At 36.2% G+C, this 20749-nt stretch overlaps 1 protein-coding gene across 1 annotated transcript; it reads left to right on the top strand.

Moving 5' to 3' along the window:
* The first annotated feature begins 12911 nt into the window (after nucleotides 1–12911).
* Nucleotides 12912–19489, top strand: LOC306878122 (maternal B9.15 protein-like). The gene is made up of 5 exons (XM_079430253.1): nucleotides 12912–13103; nucleotides 16014–16194; nucleotides 16921–17058; nucleotides 17214–17511; nucleotides 17840–19489. Exons 2-5 carry the CDS (start codon nucleotides 16022–16024, stop codon nucleotides 18032–18034), a joined length of 804 nt encoding a protein of 267 aa, XP_079286379.1. The 5' UTR covers nucleotides 12912–13103; nucleotides 16014–16021; the 3' UTR covers nucleotides 18035–19489.
* Nucleotides 19490–20749: the final 1260 nt, after the last annotated feature.

The raw sequence follows: 20749 nt of genomic DNA, 5'->3' as shown, positions 1-20749 counted from the left end.
TAAGTAGCATGCGTTTGTTTTCCAAATTGCCCAAATTTCTGAAAGAGTCATTCTGTCACTCTGTAAGGATTATTGCTAAAGCTATCATTGTCTCTTGTGTGTTTTCACTGATGCTGCCTTCAAGTGCTATCAGAATGATCATGAATAGGAATGTGGTAGTTAAAAGTTGCATATGAAAGCAATGTGAGTCGATCACTTGAAGTTGTCGAGCTCATAATCAGAAGTGGGACTTATAAAGTTTGTGATAGCATGAGACCAGCTATGTTGTTATTTTTATCCCGCCATGCTCCCCGTCTGTGTAATTCCTAAACGCAAATTTATTATGCACAGTATAATCGGATGACTGACTTTGAAACCGAGTACGTTTTCTGTAAAGATAACAGGCTAGTGCTAATATGTTTATTTGCAAAGGCTAGCACTGCTACTGCTAGAGTTTGACCTCTTGAAGCTCCACCCACTTCTCTGGGAGCAACAGCTCACTCGCATTTAAAGCAACATACTCAGAACAGCGCGTTTTGGCTCATACCCTAAAAGTGGTAATTTTAACGAGCTATAAAAATGTATCTGTGGGGTATATTGAGCTAAAACGTCACACATACGCTCTGGGGACATCAGAGACTTATTTTACATCTTGTAAAAAGGGGCATAATAGGTCCCCTTTAAAACATTTAATCATGGATCTTTTGTGAACAAATATTTTATTATAGTTATATAACATAATTCTAAAAATATATATTAAATAAAACATAGAATTATAAAATATATGTTTTTATACGACAATAAAAATTATAGATAATTGTCCCCCAAAATAAATAATTAGTTTATTTTTTAGTGATATTTTGGAAGTGCCTGTATGTTCTTTAAGACAGGATAAAGAGTTTTGACTATGTGTTAACAGCACATGATAATGGGCATCCCATGGGGGGTTAAATACAGACACATATCAGCCGAGCAGACACAACACAGGAGGTCGTCGGACAAGAGCTGGGGGGAAGGGAAGTGTCACATTTCCTCAGCTTTGAAATCTGACCTTCTGGCTGTGACCTTGTACATTGTCTGAGAGGGCAGATGGGCACAGCCGAGCACAAATCATCTCCTTCACCAGAGGATGATGCTGTATGATCAACCATGCATCCAGATAATCTGTGACTCCTTTATTATTTAGCCATTTCTCTTGTTCTCTGTACCTGTCTCTGTTCTCTGCAGATAAATATCTATTGTGTCAACTTTAACTGGTTAGCTTTGCATAACCATTCAAATCCACTGGCAGAAAATCAGGTCAGGCTCAAATCTACAATATGGTGTGAAGCCAACAGCATAGAGTTCACTGAGTGACTCTTTTTCCAGTATTCATGTCATTAATGCACACAGATTGAGAGCGTTTGAGAAGCTTTCATCATATTAATTAGGAAATATTACTGTTAAAGTGCTATCAACAACCATTTAAGAATCAAACACGCTTTTCTCACTTTGACCAAACCGTAATAGCAGAACTAACCACATCATACTATACAGTATCTCAACATTTTTACTTGTATCTACTGATCTTATTCTTACTCTACCATGTTTTCCATTAGCCGTTAAACTTCACCTTAAACTTGAACAATTCACAAGTGTTTGCGCTTGATCTGTTTCCTGACCTTTCTTTGCTCTAAGCAAACGTCCAGAGAAGGGGAACCATGGTTACGGCGGCTTTCATCTTACAGTCTCATTCCTCTAAACTGCATGAATCCAAAAGTCACAGCTGCTTTTTAACCAATCATCTTGTCACTTTCACTGCCACTGTGACTGGACCAATCAACAATATAGTCGTTTTCCTCATCCATTCCTCCATAAAAAGGCAAATGCAATCCAACTATTTATTGGTAATAAATAACTGTCCCTCAAAGGCCTTAAGCATCCAAAAAAAACATGTTTCTTATGACGCTGCTGGGTGTTTGATGATGCTTCGAAGAGTCTGCTGTTTTGTGTGTGGTTCTACACTGAGCTGAGAGCTTCAACAAAGCCTGTACTGATAAAATAATAAATAGATAACTTCAAAAGTTTGGGTTCAGCAAATTAAATTTTTATTCTAGCAAGGACACGTTCAAAGAAGCAGTACATTGTTACAAAACATTTTAAATAAATGCTTTTCTTTTCAGCTTTCTTTTTTTTAAATTTTAATTTAAAATGTTTTCATTGATGATAATAATAATAAATGTTTCTTGAGCAACAAATCAGCATATTAGAATGGTTTCTGAAGGTGTGCATCACAGGAACAAATTTCATTTTAAAATATATATAAAAAAAAAAAGTTTTAAATACTAATTGTGTTTAATGACTGGAGAACCTTAGCTTTAGCTTAGACATCTAGTCCAAGACATCTCAATCTCGTAAAACCAAGAAACCAAGAAAGAAACAGCATAAAACCCTTTAGTTTAATGAATCTTAAAATCATTTAAAGATTGTCTTCACATGCAATGAGTCTCGGATTTTGATATCACAACAATAAACGCACAACTAACAATGTAGTTGATAAGCCAAATCTAAATATAACTATTTTTATTCAGATGTGAAAATAAACCTAGTTTCTCATTTGTTTAATTTTTTTTCTTTTGAATTGGGAAATGGACTAAAATACCCTTTGAATCCGTCAAGACAATGCCTCTCTTTTCCCTGATTCCCAGAAGGGCTTAAAGACACATATTGAGCTCTGGGGACAGAGTGTGACAGAAATACAGTTTTCTGGGAGCACACACACACACACACACACAAGAAGGAGCAGGATAACAACCTGGACAGTGTAGGATCAGAGGATAAGATAGCAGAGACAGGCAGGAGATAGGGATGCAGACATGAACAAAGTGCAGACACAGATGGGAAAAAGAAAGTCAAGAAAGAGAAAGGTATCTCCACACGAAAGACAGGGATACAACACAAATAGAAAGAGCACTGAGGACACTGGAACAAAGGTACAATTGAAAAGCAGGTCCACCCTGAAGCTGCAGGCCATATGTTCAACTGAATTTGTAAAATTAAAACCAAATAACGCCCTGCTTTCGGTGGTGAATGAGTATACCTCAGTTTGCATATTTGCACGCTTGTGAATATGTGGCATATGTCATTTTTGCCTGGGTTATGTTTCCCTATATTGCATTTTACATAACATGAATGATGGAAATTTTTCATTTATGGATACTAGATACTTCTGGATGAGTAGATGCAGCATATAGTATACTACCATAAAAACATTTGGGGTCAACAAGTTTTTATAATGTTTTTGAAGCAAGGTGCCATTTGTTTGATCAGCAATAACATAAAAACAGCAATATTGTGAAATATTACAAATTAAAGTTTAGTTTTTAGCATTTTCAAACTAGCTATACAAGTCATTTCAACTTAAATTATGAACTGACTGAAATTTTGTTGAAGAACATATAACTTTCTACAAGTTTTTTTAAGTTTAAGTTGTGATTTCATTTATTTTATTCTGCTTTATTTAAATTACTGAAAATATTTGTTAACAGTTTGTTTTATTTTTTTAAGCTAACATAAAACATATTTACCATGACTTATTGATCATATACTTTTTTGTTTACGGTAGAGAAACGATGATCATTTTGTTCATGCTCCCTTGATGAATATGAAGTCATTATTTGAAATAGTATAAATCTGTTGTAGCACGTTGCACTTTTGGTCAATTTATGCATTCTTGCTGAATAAAAGTATTAATTTCTTTCAAAAACAAATGATATTTACCCTAAACTTTTGAACTTTGTGTTACTCCCTCTTTTCTTCATAGGAGGACACTGAAATGGGCGGCATCTGGTTATAAGAAAGATCTTCGACATAAATCATGCGCAAACATAAGCACCAGGCAGCAAGAGTGAACGGTGCATGTGGCTACATTTATATAACACAAACACACACACATATAGCCTTTCCCCCTTTTCACCCAACCCCCTACATCTCAGTCGTCTTAGCAGCAGAGAGAGGAAACAAAGAAAGAATGAGAGGATGCATAACAATTCCATGTGGGAAAAGTGAAGGTTGAAAAATTAAAATGAGACCTAGCTATATCAAAAGAAAGGAAGTGGAGAAGGTGAGAAAATGAGAGAGAATATTGCCAGTGAGGGAGTTTGCTGAGGCAAGCAGCAGCGGTGTGACCTACTAAGGCAGAACTGAGGAATTCTCATTGCTGACCCAAAACACATTCCTCTGGACTGCAGTTATTAACCCCCACGCAACCACTGTAATGCACACGGACACCCATACATGATCATAAGCACTGTACACACGCTAGCAAACCTCAGGTGCGACTATACACAGTCATGACACAATGCCACTCTCACTTGGTCATGCATACTAACACTTCTGTGTCACCTTCACTGTGTAAACGTGCATAGCGCACACATACTGAACACACAATAGCCAGTGGTACCATTTCTTCTCCAGCAATTCGTACGTCAGCACTCCAGGTAAACACAAAGTATAGCAGTCAGGCAACTGTTAATTAGCCCCATACTGTCAGCACGTTTGACTATGCAGGTGCAGAATATCACCTGAAAAACATCACCTCCACTATAGCTCCACAGGAAATACTGCCTTTCAGTTCAAATAAATACACATTATAAGGGATAGCTCTCCAAAAATGAAAATTCTGTCATCATTCATAATCAAGAAGATATTTTGAAAAATTTTGCCACATTTTTGCCACAACAGGGAAGTCAGTGTTGTCGATTGTTGTTTTGTTTCGGACCCCCTTTGACATGTGGCTAAAAACACAATGAGACATTTTTCTAAATATCTTCTTTTGTATTACACAGAAGAAAGGAAGTCATGCTGGTTGGAATGACATCAGTGTTATTTTATTATTACTATTTAGAATGTTGTTATTTATAATGTAATGTTTTTAATTTTTTCATTTTAATTGTAGTTCACATTTTAGTAATTAGGTTCTGTGCTTTTGTCATTTTTATTATTTTATAATATTTCTGTATTACTTTACTTTTATTTCAGCTTTAGTTTTAGCAATTTCAGTTGATTTATTTCTGCTACATTTCGTTTGGTTTTACCGAATATTTGTAATAGTTTCATTTTTTTGTTTAGTTAAAATAAACAAAACTGAACAACATGAGGGTGATAAAATGATGACTGTTTTTTCTAGTGAAATATCCATTAAAATTTGGGATTACATATCACTTAAACAATAACTGAAAAAAATGTATTCATTTAAGGCTTGTCATTATGATCAGAATCTCAGAATCAAGTTAATTAAACACTCAATGAGCGCAGTTACATTGAACACATTTTTTTACCATGCAAGAATAGAAGCTGTTTAAAGAAGACATGTTTGCTTACCAGACCCTCTGTACAAAAGGATTATTTTTCAAAAATCTAACAAAAAAATCCTAAAACACATTTTTGCGCTATTGAATGTAATACATATCCACCTGTTGTTGAGAATGGCATCAGCTCCCCAACAAATGTCTTAATTCAGCCTAATTTGGATGGTGAAGTGGGCTGAGATTTGATGAAAGAGCCATTTAGACCTGAGTCACTAGTAAGGTTACCTAAAAATATACAGTAACCAGTACAATTTAGGCCAATTAGACACATTCACGGACACATCTGATACCAGAAGAACGAGGCAAATTGCTGTTTATATTACATGTAGAAATGCTATCTTCATACAGAGCCCATAGGAACAAGTTTTTTTTTTTGTTTTTTTTTTAGAACTCCATACGACTATATATCGGTCATGAATAAATCTTTGTTACTTTGATTGCACAATGTTGAACCAATTTACAATACAGAATTTAAGCCTAATAGTAAAAGCCTGAAGTTAATTGAAGTACTGCACAAAAGAAAACAGTAGCAGTTGAGGTCCACAGTTTTTTTGGTTTTTTTTGGATTCACGGCAAAATGAATTTTCCACATTCTATTCCTCAGTGAGAAATTATAAGAGAGGAGGCAGTGCTGATGTCAAACCTATTGATTTCTTGAGCACTTCAGTGAGGGTGGGCTCAAGCAATATGAGACACTTGAACATATGGAGAGTCAATGTCCCTTATACTGTTTTGTGCTGCTGGTAGTATTCAAGACTTGAGGCTCAAGGTGATTCATTTGTTGTGCTGAAATTGTTGTGGTACTGTATGAATGCACTTGTCAGCCAATGATGAATGTATTCAAAATTTAAGGAAACTGAGGTGGTACACAAATTCTGATAGGTATTTTTGCAGATATTTTTCCTCATACATTTTTAACCGATAAATTTTTTTAGAGCTTGACGTAACTAGAAAAATGTATATTCATAATAAAAATGCCCATGGTGTTCCAAGATTTTATTAATTTACATTATTCCAGATCTAGAAATCACACTCATACTTAAATATCTAGAATTTTTGTTGCATGATTTTAAGTTATTTTGAGGCCCCCGTGGAAGTTTGCTGAGGCCCTCTAGTGGGCCCCGGCCCCCTGGTTGAGACTCATCTGTTTGCTCCGAACATTTGTGCTACACCCTCACATTTCATGCATGGATTGAGGTTTAGATGGAAGATGTTCAAGCATCTTTCCTATTATTTACTACCTCCATGTTCTTTAACATTTCACAGAATTGTCATCTGCGATTTAAAACTTTTAGGCAGTTAAAGGAATGCACTTTTGCAATTAAATGATGATACACTGTACAAATTTCATGAAGAAATACCATTTTTAAAAACATAAAAGCAAGAAACCAACTGTACAGGGAATTAAAAATCATAGTATCAATACACACAAGCTCTTAACTTTGTCTTATAGGATTTATGCCTAAAGCAAACATCATTTCAGGACTGTTTTTGACCACTAGACTGCCATTATGTCGGCAGGTTAGCTGGAACCATGAGGTTAAAGGCAGTAGAGGATAATCACCGTGGAGACAGTAATGCAGTCAGATGTGACATATAAAACCCTGAAAGAAACACATGCAAGCAGAGAGACAGAGGATGGGATAGCATGCCATTATCAAATCATAAGAGGAGAATAAAAACACAGAAGGAGAATAAACACACAAAGGGGGAAACTGTTCATTAATGTAAACATCTGTATTGGTTTGATGAACACAAGCGTTACAGCGGTGAACCTTTTCGTAAAGGTGCAGATGGAAGAAGACAGACAGTGGGGATGAGGGGTGATGGGAGGAGCGTGGTACAGAGAGAGAAGAGGGGACACCCCAAAAAAGGGACTACGCTACATTTCAAGTGAAACAAAAGTGGCACCAACTGAGGACGCCAGGACTGATTTTACATAAAGTTCACACTCTCTGCAAGTGCATCAGTGCAGAACTAATTTAACTGATGCAAACGGTAAGTTCTAAAGCTTTTATGCGATCATCTTGACTTGCGGGCCCCATTTTAGCCTTTTGAAGGAATCATGAATATTAGTCTAACGTTAATAATAAAGTGTCTAACAAAAATACACAACCAGAGCTAATACGTGTCGCACAAGAAAACAAAACGTGACTGCTACAGAGAAGAAAATGTGATGGAAGAGGAAGGAAAAGTACTTAAAGTCTGCAAACGGATGGTTACTTAAGCACGTAAAGAAGCAGAAAGCCCATTTATACACTAATAAAAAGCCCAGGAATGATATCAGGACATATTATCATAAAAAATAGAAAAAAAAAAACTGAATCAGAAAGATGAAAAATGAAGACAAGAAATGACCAAAACAAAAGCAAAGTGAAAAGCGAAATACCAGCAAGTGTTGGAATAGAACGGTGACTTCTTTTCCCCCGATTTTGCCCACTTCCAGGTCAGCCATCCCTCGTTTCTCCTCTCACGGGTTCCTCTCCTACTTTACTCTTCTCCCGCTCGTATTTCACGTTTCTGCCAGTCCACTCTCCTCAGTCCTGCTCTCTTCTTTTACCCCCTCCTTCTCTCTCTCTCTCTCTCTCCCTCTCTCTGCCTTTTCATCATTCCTCCTCACAGACACCTCTCTCTTCCACTTCCTTCCTTTCTTTACGGATAAGTGTAGAGAAGAAGGGGAGGGGGAGGGAAACCTGCACCGTAAAGAGAGCGAGACTCGTCTGTTACAAGTAAAAAAAAGGGGCTCTCAATGAGAAACAGGCTATCCCAGTGTGTGATACACAGCTGAGAGAGAAAGAGCCGCATTGAGCCGGTTTCTCCACCCGTTGGGAGAAACTGAAATACTAGAGGCTCCTAAAGCGGCGTGCTAAAAGACGACTTGATGAGAGATGAAGAAAAATTAGAAAAGTGGTGTTTAATAGTATGTGCATGTGTAGGAGAGAGTGAAGGATAGGAATACAGGACAGATCGAGAGAGAGAGAGAAGGGGGGGTGGCTTCAGACAGAATTTCTTAGTGGGAGGGAAAGAGGAGGAGAGTAGCAGTGAAGAGAAAGCAGAGGGGTGGATTTTCCTCCCCGGCTTCTCTTGTTCACTTTTTCTCTCACTCGGAATCAATGTGCTGTTAAGGTTACAGCAGCATACAGATGAATCCTCTCGGCTTAGTTACCACACTTTTTTTCCTCGGCTCTTCCTCTTGGTCAGGAACATGTAATCTTGCACTTGAACTTGAAACTCCCTCCCTGGTCTGCAACCCCATCCTGGCCTCTCCCTGCCTGAGAACCTCCTGCAGGAGAAACACATTGAACTGAGTCTGGGGGACAAGAAAGGGAAAGTGAACATTGATATGCAGAGCAGAGAGGTGCAGGACAGTCGGAAAAATATTCTGACAGATGACTCTTCAAAAAGAATTTTACAATCATTAAAATAATAATAATAATAATTTATGATATTTATGTTCTGATTTTGTATGTTACAAAACTCTTTAAATTAGGAATTTTTCTGTTTGTCATATTTAAATAATTGTTGGATAAACAAGTGAATAAAGTATTTTTTAGAGTGTTTAGACAACTGTATAATTATAAAGTAGGCCTAGATTTTACACCAAACGCTGGACTGCATAAAGGTATTTTTTCATGTCAGGTCAGGGCAGGTTGTCACATTTTTACAAACTGTCACAAATTACCTTATTAGCTGTGGCAACACGCCCGCTTCTGAGTCAAAACCTTTTTTCTTTCTTTTTTTCTTTGTCTTCGTTTCTGGGATTCAGTAACATTCAATAGCTTTACGGTTGTAGTTATTCGTGCCAATAATTTAAAAAATAAGCCAACCGCCCTGAGAAAAATTTACTGAAGAAAAAAGCGTGAAAGCCTTCATATTTATATATGATTATATAGTCCTTCCTCACCTTTGTTTTGTGCAGAAAGGTCTAAATGTCTCCCTTTAGAATTCAGAAATCCCCGTTCATACATGTTTGGAATAATGGTGGTTCACACGGGACATGTTCTAGCGTTCCAACACAGACTGAATCGTACAGGTTTTTCGTGTTTTTTTTTTTTTTAATTTTTAAATTTTATCTTTTTATCTAAAATTTTATTTGACGCAGGGTCTAGGGTTCAAGACCGAAAAAACGAACCACGTCGCAACAGTGAAGCAAACAGAACAGAATTTAATACAATACAGACGGGCGCCAAGAAACAAAACAAAACAAGTTGCACTTTCTGCGGATCATTTCATAAAGATGCTTGGAAAGATGGAAAGATGTAAAAAGAATTTCTTAACATAAATTTACCAAGTAAACTCTGAAATGCCTGAAATGAAAAAGCTGAAATGCCTGGTGAAAACCTTACTAACCCCTAAATTATGTAAAAGGAAATCTCTACTCCACAGCAACATAACAGAATCAATTATAAATTCAAATATACCACAAAAGTAAACAAAAATGTCACCCTATATAAAAACACATCAAACAACACTTAATATCAACATTCACTCACTCTTATTATCCAGTCCGATGCAAATCATGGTGGGAACTAGAAATCCTAATACTAAAAAGTTTCTGTTAATGCCAGCAACTAATAATAATAATAATATAGTCCCAACCCAGTTCAATTTAATTTGATAAATTTAAGTGGACTGCAAGCAAATAACATAATAGTGTTATATTGTGCTGTTCTGTCGTTTGAACTGAGTTTTGCTGTTCCACAACCCCTATCACCACTAGAACTGACCTGTGACATTTTTTTCTTATTGCTACTGTTAGCCAAAAAATAACAATGTGTAATTATTACAAGCAGTTTCACAAATTATTCACATTTAAGCACATGTTGCTCAATGCAGTATTCTGTTAATACACAATATTAAGACAAACAGAGCTTATGTGTTGATGACATTGAGCAACCCTTCAAAAGTAATCAAAATCCCAGTCTCACCTCTTTGATTGCCCTCACCCAGAGTAACAAGGACAGATCACACCACACATTATCTCCACACAACCAACGAGGCAGATCTTTGAGCGCACTGCAAACATAAACAACTATCGATCTTCTTCAGAATTGGTGAGAGCTGAGGTGGGATGAAAGACGGAGAAAAGACAGGGTAGATAACAGAGGTCAAAGAGAAGTGTGCTGCAATCTCTTTCACCTTCATTATAGAACCAAACTGGTCCTTCATACATAACATCATTACCAGAGTGGGAGAACAATACCATTAGGAACACTTCACTCCTAATGCAGACAAACTGTTCTTTTGCCCAAGGGCAATCATTACCTGGGGGTGTGAGGGGGATACAGAGGAAGAGTGTGTGTGGCTGTGTAGAGGTAACTGTGCATGAGAGGATGGTATGCTTATACTGGTGCTGATCTTAAAAGGCCATCGCTATCGATTGCATTAAGCTTGCTGGGAGCCCGGGAAATCAATACATTTTTAAAGGAGAAGCAACTAGCAGTTAGCATTTGTTTTTGTGTGTTTTAGTTATATACAATTGATTCCAAAGTGGTTATTTTTAAGAAATAAAAATACACAATCAAATAAATATTATTAAAATTCTACATAAAAATATTTAATTTAAAATGCAAATCTTTATTTACATTTTTTTGTCTGAAATTATTTATTTTTATATGTATTTAATGAAAAAATTTAAATTATACACTGCCTTCAGATATGATGCAGAAATCTTATATTGCCACAAAGCTCAGCCTGGGCAATCAAAACTAGCCATCTGTACAAGCCCTCATCCATAACTTCCTCTTCATCATTTCCCATGGCTACGAAACACCTGTGGTTTCTTATATGAGGTAATATGAGTTTGTTTGCCTTGGTAGCGATAAGTTTAAGAAAAACTCTCAAGCTACTTTTCAACCTCTATTATTGTTGTGGATAATAAGCCAAGGACGTGTAGGCAGCTGTGGAGAGCAAGAGAATAAAAAGAAAATTAAAAAGTACTTCCAGAAATCAAAGGTAAAATGTTTCATTTATTCGACACGTTGCCAAATTGGCACAAATTCTGACCAAACTGAAGTATTATTTGCTAAATTTGCTAAAATTATGACCGAACCCTCCCTGTGTCTGCCATTGGTCAGTCATGCAGATAGCCCTGCCCCAAACTCATTCCATTGGTCGAGCCATTGTTGCTGGGCTGGTTGGGATGCACAAACAAACAAAAGGTTTTGATATAGCTACAGTGTTTAGACTTTGGGGAAATAAGCCTACGAATGGCCAAAATGTCACATTCAAGACACATTTCTGTATTGAAGAAAAGTGAATCAAATGCAAATGAACCACGTACACAGGTTTACTTCATTATGATTAACTCAACACCAACCTCTCGAGGGCTGATGTGCCAGGTCAGAGGAATGCATCACACTCTTAATTCAAGAGGGACGCCAAATCACCCATGGCTCTTTGACCAAATTAATTGCTTGTTCAAAGGCATCCAGGAAAAATCCAATCAGTCTACCAGCTGAGGACCGGAATTACCCACTGACAAGGAATCTGGAGCCAAGAGGAAAAGACAATGGAAGAAGAACATGAGGAGAAATCACACTGTTTACCAATTTTGTTCTTAAATTCCTGTTACAAGCAGAGGCAGATTGATTATTCCCCTGGCTGCACTGTCAGTAAAAACTAATTGAATATTGGTAATGGCCATCTGATTTACTTTCTGTTTTTAAATCTGTGTCCACCTCTCTTTCTTTTAGCCATAATTTCCACTTGATTTAGCATCTGGTAAATGCTGTAGCTTATGATCTGTCTGTGACTTCGGAGTGCCAAGAAAACGTAACGTTTATCTCATGCTGTTTTCTAGGCTGTTCTCTAGAATTCAAATCATCAGGACATTATCCATTTTCAATATAAGCAAGCTAAGCTAACACTTACGCAGGTTGATGAACATGCTCTTACATCAGATTCTCACACAGAGAGCAACAGAAAAGCAGCATAAAAGAGGAAAAAACGAAAGAGAAGGGATCAATTCTGCCATCTGCTGCACATCAGAAGAAGTTCACCCTCTATCAACGCCCTCTCTATATTGCTTTTTAATATAGTGCCTTTAAATTGTACAGTCAATGCACGCTCTTGTCTTACATTTCTCCAAAATACTTTTTTTTTTTAAAAGAACTAATGCTTTCATTATTGAGTAGCCTAATTGCCTAATTTGTAATTTATGTTTTTGACGATTGGTATGTTTATTTAGTTTTTGAGTTTGTCAAAAAAAAAAAAAAAAAATATATATATATATATATAATGTATAGCCTACTGTATATACAGTATATACAGTAGGCCTATATATTATTCACAGCCTTTCAAACAGTATTTTAAATAACATTTTATTATTATTAAACTAATCTACACAGACGTAGCACAAATAACATAGTACGTGTTCTTACAACGTCTTAAATTACTGGGGTAAATTAATATTCTGGCCAGTTGGATTATTATATTTTACACTTACTTCCTAGTACACTAGCTCTGACCATATTTGGGCTTTGAGTGAATCAGCGTCATAATAACAGACATGACTGCTTGTAGTAGAAACAATGTATAAGCTGTACTTTATGAACAAGGAAGTGAGTCATATGTTAATCTCTTACAGTAAAATGACGCGTGTGTTGACGCCGAGCCCAACGCGAATGAAGAAACGTGGAGCACTAGTGTACTACAACAAGGAAGCAACGTGCTTACTCAGGTTATTACTCTGTTTAGATATAACAGTTTTGAGGAAATATAACTGAAGAGAACGAAAAACATCCAGTCGTTTGGGATTCAGCGCAGGCTATATCGGTAAGAAATTACCTTAAGAACTATCCATTATAAACAATAACAGTTAAAGTTTTTCTTTCTCATTTGTTCTCTAGAAGTTATAGAAATTAAGTTGTTAAAGTGCCAAAACATAAATGTGATGTATGTAAAATGTTAAAGTACGAGTATCACGATCGTACTTGTTACTGTAATTGGATAACCCCGTTATTACCATTAGCTATTTTAAGATAAAAAATAATAAAAAGTCTGAAAAAATACATTATTACTTTTGGAGACACCATATTAGTTTTATCACTCTGTATGTATTAGCTCTATTTAGTAAATATATATCTATAATAGATGATTTGGGGGTTTCTTATGGGAATTTCCGATGATGCACTTCCCAACCACTTGCTTGAAAACCTTCAGTATTGCATGTGGTGCTCGTGTAGCACGTGACTGAACAGCGTTCTTGAGTGCGCTGAGCTTTTTACTCCTTTATACAGTCATTTTGCTCAGGTTTTTTAATAGACCTATCAGTTTTAATAGACTATAATAATAGAATAGAACAGTGGTTTTCAAACCTGTCCTACAAGCACCCCTGCCCTGCCCTGTCTCCCTTATCAGACACACCTGATTCAAGTCATCAGCTCGTTAGAGACTGCAAGGACTGAATTGGGTGTGTCTGACAAGGGAGACATACAAAATGTGGAGGGCAGGTGCTCTTGTAGTACAGGTTTGAAAACCCCTGGAATAGAATATTTGACTATTGTAAACATTATCCCGCGACTCTACATCCTTTTGGAAAATGCATAGACAGATATATTGTCTGGAAAATTGCTTTTTGCCTAAAATGGTCCACACTGAGTTTATAACGTTTGATTCATGCTATATAGACATATATAGAATGGAGTAACATCCGTTCAGAATCCATTTATAGAATATGCCAGTGATCTCTCCTTTTACTGTATTTATTTATATCTCCTTTTATCATACATACCCTGCTTCAAATACAACCTCTTCTCTTCAAAATAAATTGTCATGCATATGACACAGTATAATGTTTGTGTGATGTGTCTACCATTAATTTCACAATTAGTCATAGCCTAGACAAAACTTTCAGCATCTGTTGACCTGCTCACTTTGTACACAAGTCAGTGGCTGTTTGCAGTCCATCTGAACCTATGTGCATGACATTCTGCTTTACTTAGTTTGAAGATTCTGTCACATGTAGCTCATGTAAGTGGAAAATAGATTTGATCGCAGCTCTATTTGAGCCCTTTGTGCATTGTTAAAGAGACTTACTCTTGAATGAGTTATTATTGTGTCACTCAAATCAGCACTCTGACTAATGCTTGAGTACATTCACAACGTGTTGCTCAAAGGTTGCCTAATGCAACAATCTCAGTCGCAGATACTTGTTTATTTGGTTTAATTAGTGTTATATAATTTTATAGGTTAACCTGATTTTTTTTGCTTGGAATTAACAAAAACTCGTGAATTGTCATACAAAGACTAACATGCTTCACAAGGTTCGCAAACCAAAGTTTCATTTGAACAGTAACTGCTGTTAATTGTAGAATAAAACATTTATTAAAAAATTACTTCTTTGTGGTTTTATTAAGTTCAGGTCATGATCATTCTTTAAATGTCTTGGATATAAAATCCTGCAATTCATAAAAAGTTAAAGAGTGGGCTAAGTCAAGTATCTTGTTCACCAATATAGCACTATGATAATACTAATTTGATAATACAACTTCCAATGTGAGTCCAAAAGATGCATGTTTATTTGCACTTTTATGTGTCTAAATTTGCAACTGTAAAGAGTGACTCTTTTTCCTTATTTGTATCTTATTTGCCTGTAATGCAAATTAGGGCTGTTGCATCCTATCAGTATAACAAGTCTTCACATGTGGTGGAGTTCAGTAACAGCTGACACAGCTTCAACGGGTGTCAGAGGAAAGAGAAAACGGTGCTCAGGGAAGTTCCTCTATCACAGATGCTAATAGAGATGACCTACAAAAATGTAGGTGTTTCAGTGTCACGAATCTGGGCCATGCTCTTCCGTTAACTCGCCACCAGATGTCACTCACTCACCACATGGACTCGTACAGCACACTGGACTACAGTTCCCACAATACATTGCACTAACGACACGCACAGCTGTTCACTATCTCGCCCACACCTGATCATCATTTCAATCACCACCACACACCATATAAGCCTGGGACTTGCTCTTGCTCAGGGCCGAGTATTGTTAGCGTATATCACTCATCTAGAGATAGCAACTTTACAGAGCCATTCTTATAGTCTTAGTCTTGCCTTGTTTTCCTGCCGTGTTTGACCCTGCTCTTGTTTCCTGGGTTTACCCTTTGCCTCTGCCGTTTGGACTCTGTTCGCTCCCTGTTTGGATTATTGCTCTCGTCTCTGGATTATCTCTCTGCCTTGCCCCTTTGGATATTGTTCGCTGATCGTTGACCCACGCTTGCTCCACGGATTGCTCTGTCTTGCCCTTGCCATACCTGTTTGCCACTGTCTGACCCTGCCTGTTTCTGACCATGTTTTATAATAAAGCCTTGCATATGGATCCGCACGTCTCACGTCTCGTCAGCCCCGTAACATTCAGGCTGTGGTTACGCATGATAATTTTTCAATTTGATATGTATTAATATTTTTGGCAGGTGACTAGAAACTAATAGGTGTGCTTTTTATGTTTATTTGAATGTAAAAGAAGCCTAGAAGGTTTTTTTCAACACTTTTTTCAAGCCTGGAATATATATATTTTATATAAAACTTTACCTACTTTTAAAATGTACACCGAGTATTGTATTCAAAATAAGAATGCTAAAACGTTCGACTTTAACAAAGGAAGTCAATCAAGAGTTTTCATAACTTTGTGGTTTGTGATTGTAAAGCCCCAGATTAAAATTTCGGTTTTGTTTTTCTTTTCAGTGGTGAGAATGAAGAAGGAAGTGAGTGCTGGAGTGAACTTTCTGAAAGGCTTGGCAGTGGCGCGTGGAGGTGTGGATCAAATTAAAGCCAAACTTTTCGCTGCTAAATTACAAGAGCTTCTGCTTAAAAAGTTCACAGACCACTGGTACCCAGACAATCCTTGCAAAGGACAGGCGTACAGGTAAATGAAGAGGATTTACTGATTTAGTAAAACTTATTATACTTTTTTTTAAGGGAAAGTTATATATTCTAGTTATAAGTTATATATTAAAAGTGTTTTGTTTTGAATTGTGATGTGTAATGCACTGATCAATGCAATATTAATTAAATATCTAAAAAATTAATTTTCTCCACATTTTCTCAGTAAATATTCACTACTGTTTCATATATTAAGGTCAAGGGTGCATTTTTTTAATACAAAAATACAGTAAAAACAGTAATATTTCAAAACATTATTAAAATTTAAAGTAACTGTTTCCAAATTGAACAGTTTTTTAAAATGTAGTATATTTCTGTGATGACAAAGCTGAATTTTCAGCATTCATTACCCAAGTCTTCAGCGTCACATGATCCTTCAGAAATCATTCTAATTTGCTGATTAGGAGATCAAGAAACACATCTTTTTAATATTTTTTAATTGAAAGTGTGATTCATTTTTCAAGGATTCTTTGATTATTTGGAAGTTCAAAAGAACAGCATTTTGTTAATAGAAATCTTTTGTAACCTGGTAAATGTCTTTACTTTTGATCATTTTAATGCATCCTTGCTGAATAAAATATGAATTTCTTTAAAACAATCTGACAGTTTAATTTGTTGTATAAGTGGAAATTCATACTCTACATGAGAAAGACCTACAAATGTACATAGCAGTTATTCACAATATGACCATTTTTTATTCCCTACTCAGATGCATCAGAATAAATGACAGAATTCCCTGTGATGAATCAGTATTACATGCATGCATGGAGAGCGGCTTAAAGCCAAGTGAGTTAGGCTTTCCTCATGAAATCACAATCTGGATCGATCCATCAGAGGTGTGTGTGCGGTAAGTTCTAGAATATTTCTATGAAAGGCTTGTTATTTGATCAATTAAAAAAGACTGTTCTTTTTGGCCTTTTTATGAATGATTATACTTGACATTTTCTGTGAAGTGAGAGCTTATCACTAAAAGTAATTGTTCACATTCATATGTTCCCGCAGGTCTGGGGAGAATGGCAGATATTTTACAGTAGCTCAGTTTGCTAAAGTGGAGGATGAGGAAAAGGACTTGAATCAGGATGATACTTTTAGCCAAGTGGATTCTGTGAATCTGGATACATCCGACTACCACTCAGCAACCTCATCTGACTGCGGCTCAGCAGTCTCAAGTGATACAGAAGAGGAGGGGAAAGAGAACAAAATGACAAAAGTAGAGGAGAAAACAATGAAGAATACAGTTCATACAACAAGATCTAAAGCAAGGGAGCCTAAAGGGCCACGCAAGTTTACTCCAGCTCAGGTAAATATCATTATGCGATGCGTAAAGGCATAGTTAAAATTCAGTTGCTGGTCCCCATTGACTTCCATTGTGTTTTTTCTATACTATGGACCAGCAACTGAAGGTTTACTGTCCATTTAAAGTTAACTTCAGCAAATTACACTCAGTAAAAGAAGTACACTCAAGGGAGAAAAAAAGGCAACTTCTGTCTCTTTTTTAGAAATTAACTGCTGTTATATTCAGTTCATGCAAGATTTTTCTCAGCACTTTTTGAACACAAACTATAGTAACTTTTTGAATTAGAAAAGTAGTTAAACTAACATTGTAAAACATTTTCTGTCATTAACAGATCCCTGGCCCGCAGTACTTTTATAACCCTGCACCGATGTGGCCCCAGTACAAGAAGAAGAGAGGCATGTTCTTCACAACTGTTTGCGCACCGGCACCTTCTCCGTTGTTTGCTTACTACATCGTACCCAAAGCCCCTCCTCAGTTCATTGTGCCTCACGCTACCCTCCAAACCTGGGGGACAGTGAAAGGGTAACCAAAACCAGTGTATCTATAATGTAAGATGTATCTGCCAATCTGCAGGGAACTTTATAGCTTATTAGAATGAAATCATAAACTTGAAATATAGTGTCAGGCATGTTGACTATTTAACTTTTCACTGATTTTGGGCTTATATATTCAAATGAACTTTAAGCTTTTCATTTGACCTATTCTGCCATTATTAATTTTTCTTTAGGTTTTTAGCTTTAGGTTTCCATATGCTAAAAATAGTCAATCAATATGTTGCACAAAACACTGGCTCTGTTATTACTTAATCACAAACTGTACAGAAATAATTTCTCAACTTTGCCAAAGTTGGATTACTGCATACTTTAATTTTTTTAGTCATAGATATGTAAATCACAACTTTTCCAGTAGCTTCTGTAGTGAGTGTTTAAATGATTTGGCAACTTTTTATTCATAGAACACTAGAGTGATATTTAATGGAGTAGATTGTTTTTGAGTGAATGTAATTATTCACTGAAATACTCAATGGATGCACATTCCCAAATATTACCAGCAGTTCAGCTCAGGTGTGATAGTTTATGAAGTTACCTCTAAAACAACAAGAATCCTATACCTTTTCTATTAAAAATAATCTCATATACTGAAGCCAAAGAGTGATGTGTGGGTGAGGTTTCCAATTAGTTGCTGCATATAAAGTTCCTGACTAATGGGAATTGACCTTTAAGAATAATCATATCTGGTCAAGATGTAGAGAGGACTGCATTAACAAAAACATTATTTATTTAATTATACTAGATTCTGTGCACAATTTTACCATTTACCTTTGCTTAAATGATGATAATTATACTGTCATTTTTTCCAATACCACTAGGTGGTAGCATGCATTGCCTCAAGCCATAATTTCATCACAAGCCATATTTCCATTTCATTATCTAGATATTTTGATTGTACATAACAGATTTTTTTTCTTATAGTATTTTTTTGGGGAAAACGGCATGTAAAAGTGTACGGTGTCATCTCACAATTGCTGTCATGTGTACCAGCAGAAATTATTTTATAATTTTTAGATTTTACCTCTGCTATATCCTTGTTTTTTATATATATAAATTAATTGTGTGCAGTTTTGTATGTTAAACTTATAACCTATACTATGTTTACAAAACTTTGCCCTTTTTCTCAGTCTTCAAATGCATATTTATTTGTGCTTCCTTTCCCTGTAATCTTTAAAATGTTGTTTTGCTGTTTTGCATTCACTGTAAATAATACTTCAGCAAAAAAGTAATGAGCTATGTCCAATGGATGTTACAAATATATATTTTATTACTAGAGCAGTAACAGCTTTATTTTTTTTTATTTGATTAAGGTAAAATATAAAAATGTTCCTGAATTTTATCGATTTGGCTGATTCTGGATATAATTTATTCCTGAATTGTGTAATTCACAGAATTCTCCATAGACTGAAAATGAACAAACTCAGACTTGTAAACCTTTTGTTAAATCTTTTCATACTCGTTATGGCCTGATTGAAGAATTAGGAGTTTGGGGAGTCTCAAGAAGGCGTACTGTGAAGGCTAAAGGTTACAGGATCTCTGTAAGCTTTCTAAAGACCTTCTAATCTCTGAAATCAAGCCAAATATATGAAGCAAACAACCTAATGTATTACTCTTCATGGGCTCCAAGATTGAGTTGGACTAAACACTTATTGGGATGGTTGTTGTAGGTTCTGTGCTACAGGATGCCCTGGCGGAAGGATCCACATGGGGCTAGTGCGTCACATGGCCCAAGGTCATAACGTCATTCCTAGAGGAAGACAAGCAAGGATTTGCGCATAGAAATAGAATCTGCTTCAGTTCATTTGGGTTTGAAGGAGGTGGATTGTAAACGACGAGGAGAGAGCAACAAACCTCTTGGCCACTCATGTTTACTTTCTGAGTTCCTGTCCCTCTAGAGTTCATTATGGAAGTGACAGTTTGATATTTCATTTTCTGAATGGTCTATATAGGAATCTCGTTATCAAATGCTTTAAATTAGCTGTCAGTGTTAAACTAACAAACAAATATAGGCCTATATCAACTGTGGTGGGCAGTGCAGTAGTTGGTTGATTTTCACCTGCCAGCAAAGTGTGGTCTGACCCCGTTTTCAAGGCTTAAGAAGAAAGGCTTTGAGTCTTAAAATATATAATTCTTTTACATACACATATATAGTTTAACTGGTGTTTTGAAATGTTTCAATAGGCTAACCTCAAAAAATGCAGCTAGTTGCTAAACAGAAGTTAGTAGAGGTAACCATAACACAATAAGCTACTATAGTTGCTATCCATTGAGCGGCGCACTAACATGACTAATGCCGTCAGTATTATCACTTAAGACAACTAGTCTGGTAACAGATTGTTCACAGAAAATACATATAAAATCATTTTTATAAAGTCTACCGTAATTGGAGCACTGGACCTATAGTATACACAATTAACTAAACCGTTAGTCTTGCACTAAACGGGTCTCCCGCTAGAGGTACCCCTCTGGACAAATTTGCCAGTGTTTATATTGACTGTATTTCGTAGCTCAAAGGTTCTGAGAGCGCAAATATGAGCTATTAAACACTCTATTCTAACACTTGTATCGTTAAATGTTTGGAGCTTCACTCTGCCATATAACTTCCTTATAGTTTCGCATTTCCACTGTTCTTGAACTGGAACTCTTTTAGAAAACATTGCCAAAAGTTTGAACGATAGTTTCCTGAAATA

This window comes from Barbus barbus, assembly GCF_936440315.1.
Source record: "Barbus barbus genome assembly, chromosome: 12".
In the NCBI taxonomy this organism is placed as follows: domain Eukaryota; kingdom Metazoa; phylum Chordata; class Actinopteri; order Cypriniformes; family Cyprinidae; genus Barbus; species Barbus barbus.
The sequence above is the reverse complement of the archived record's forward strand: the minus strand, read 5'-3'. Positions and strand labels throughout refer to the sequence as shown.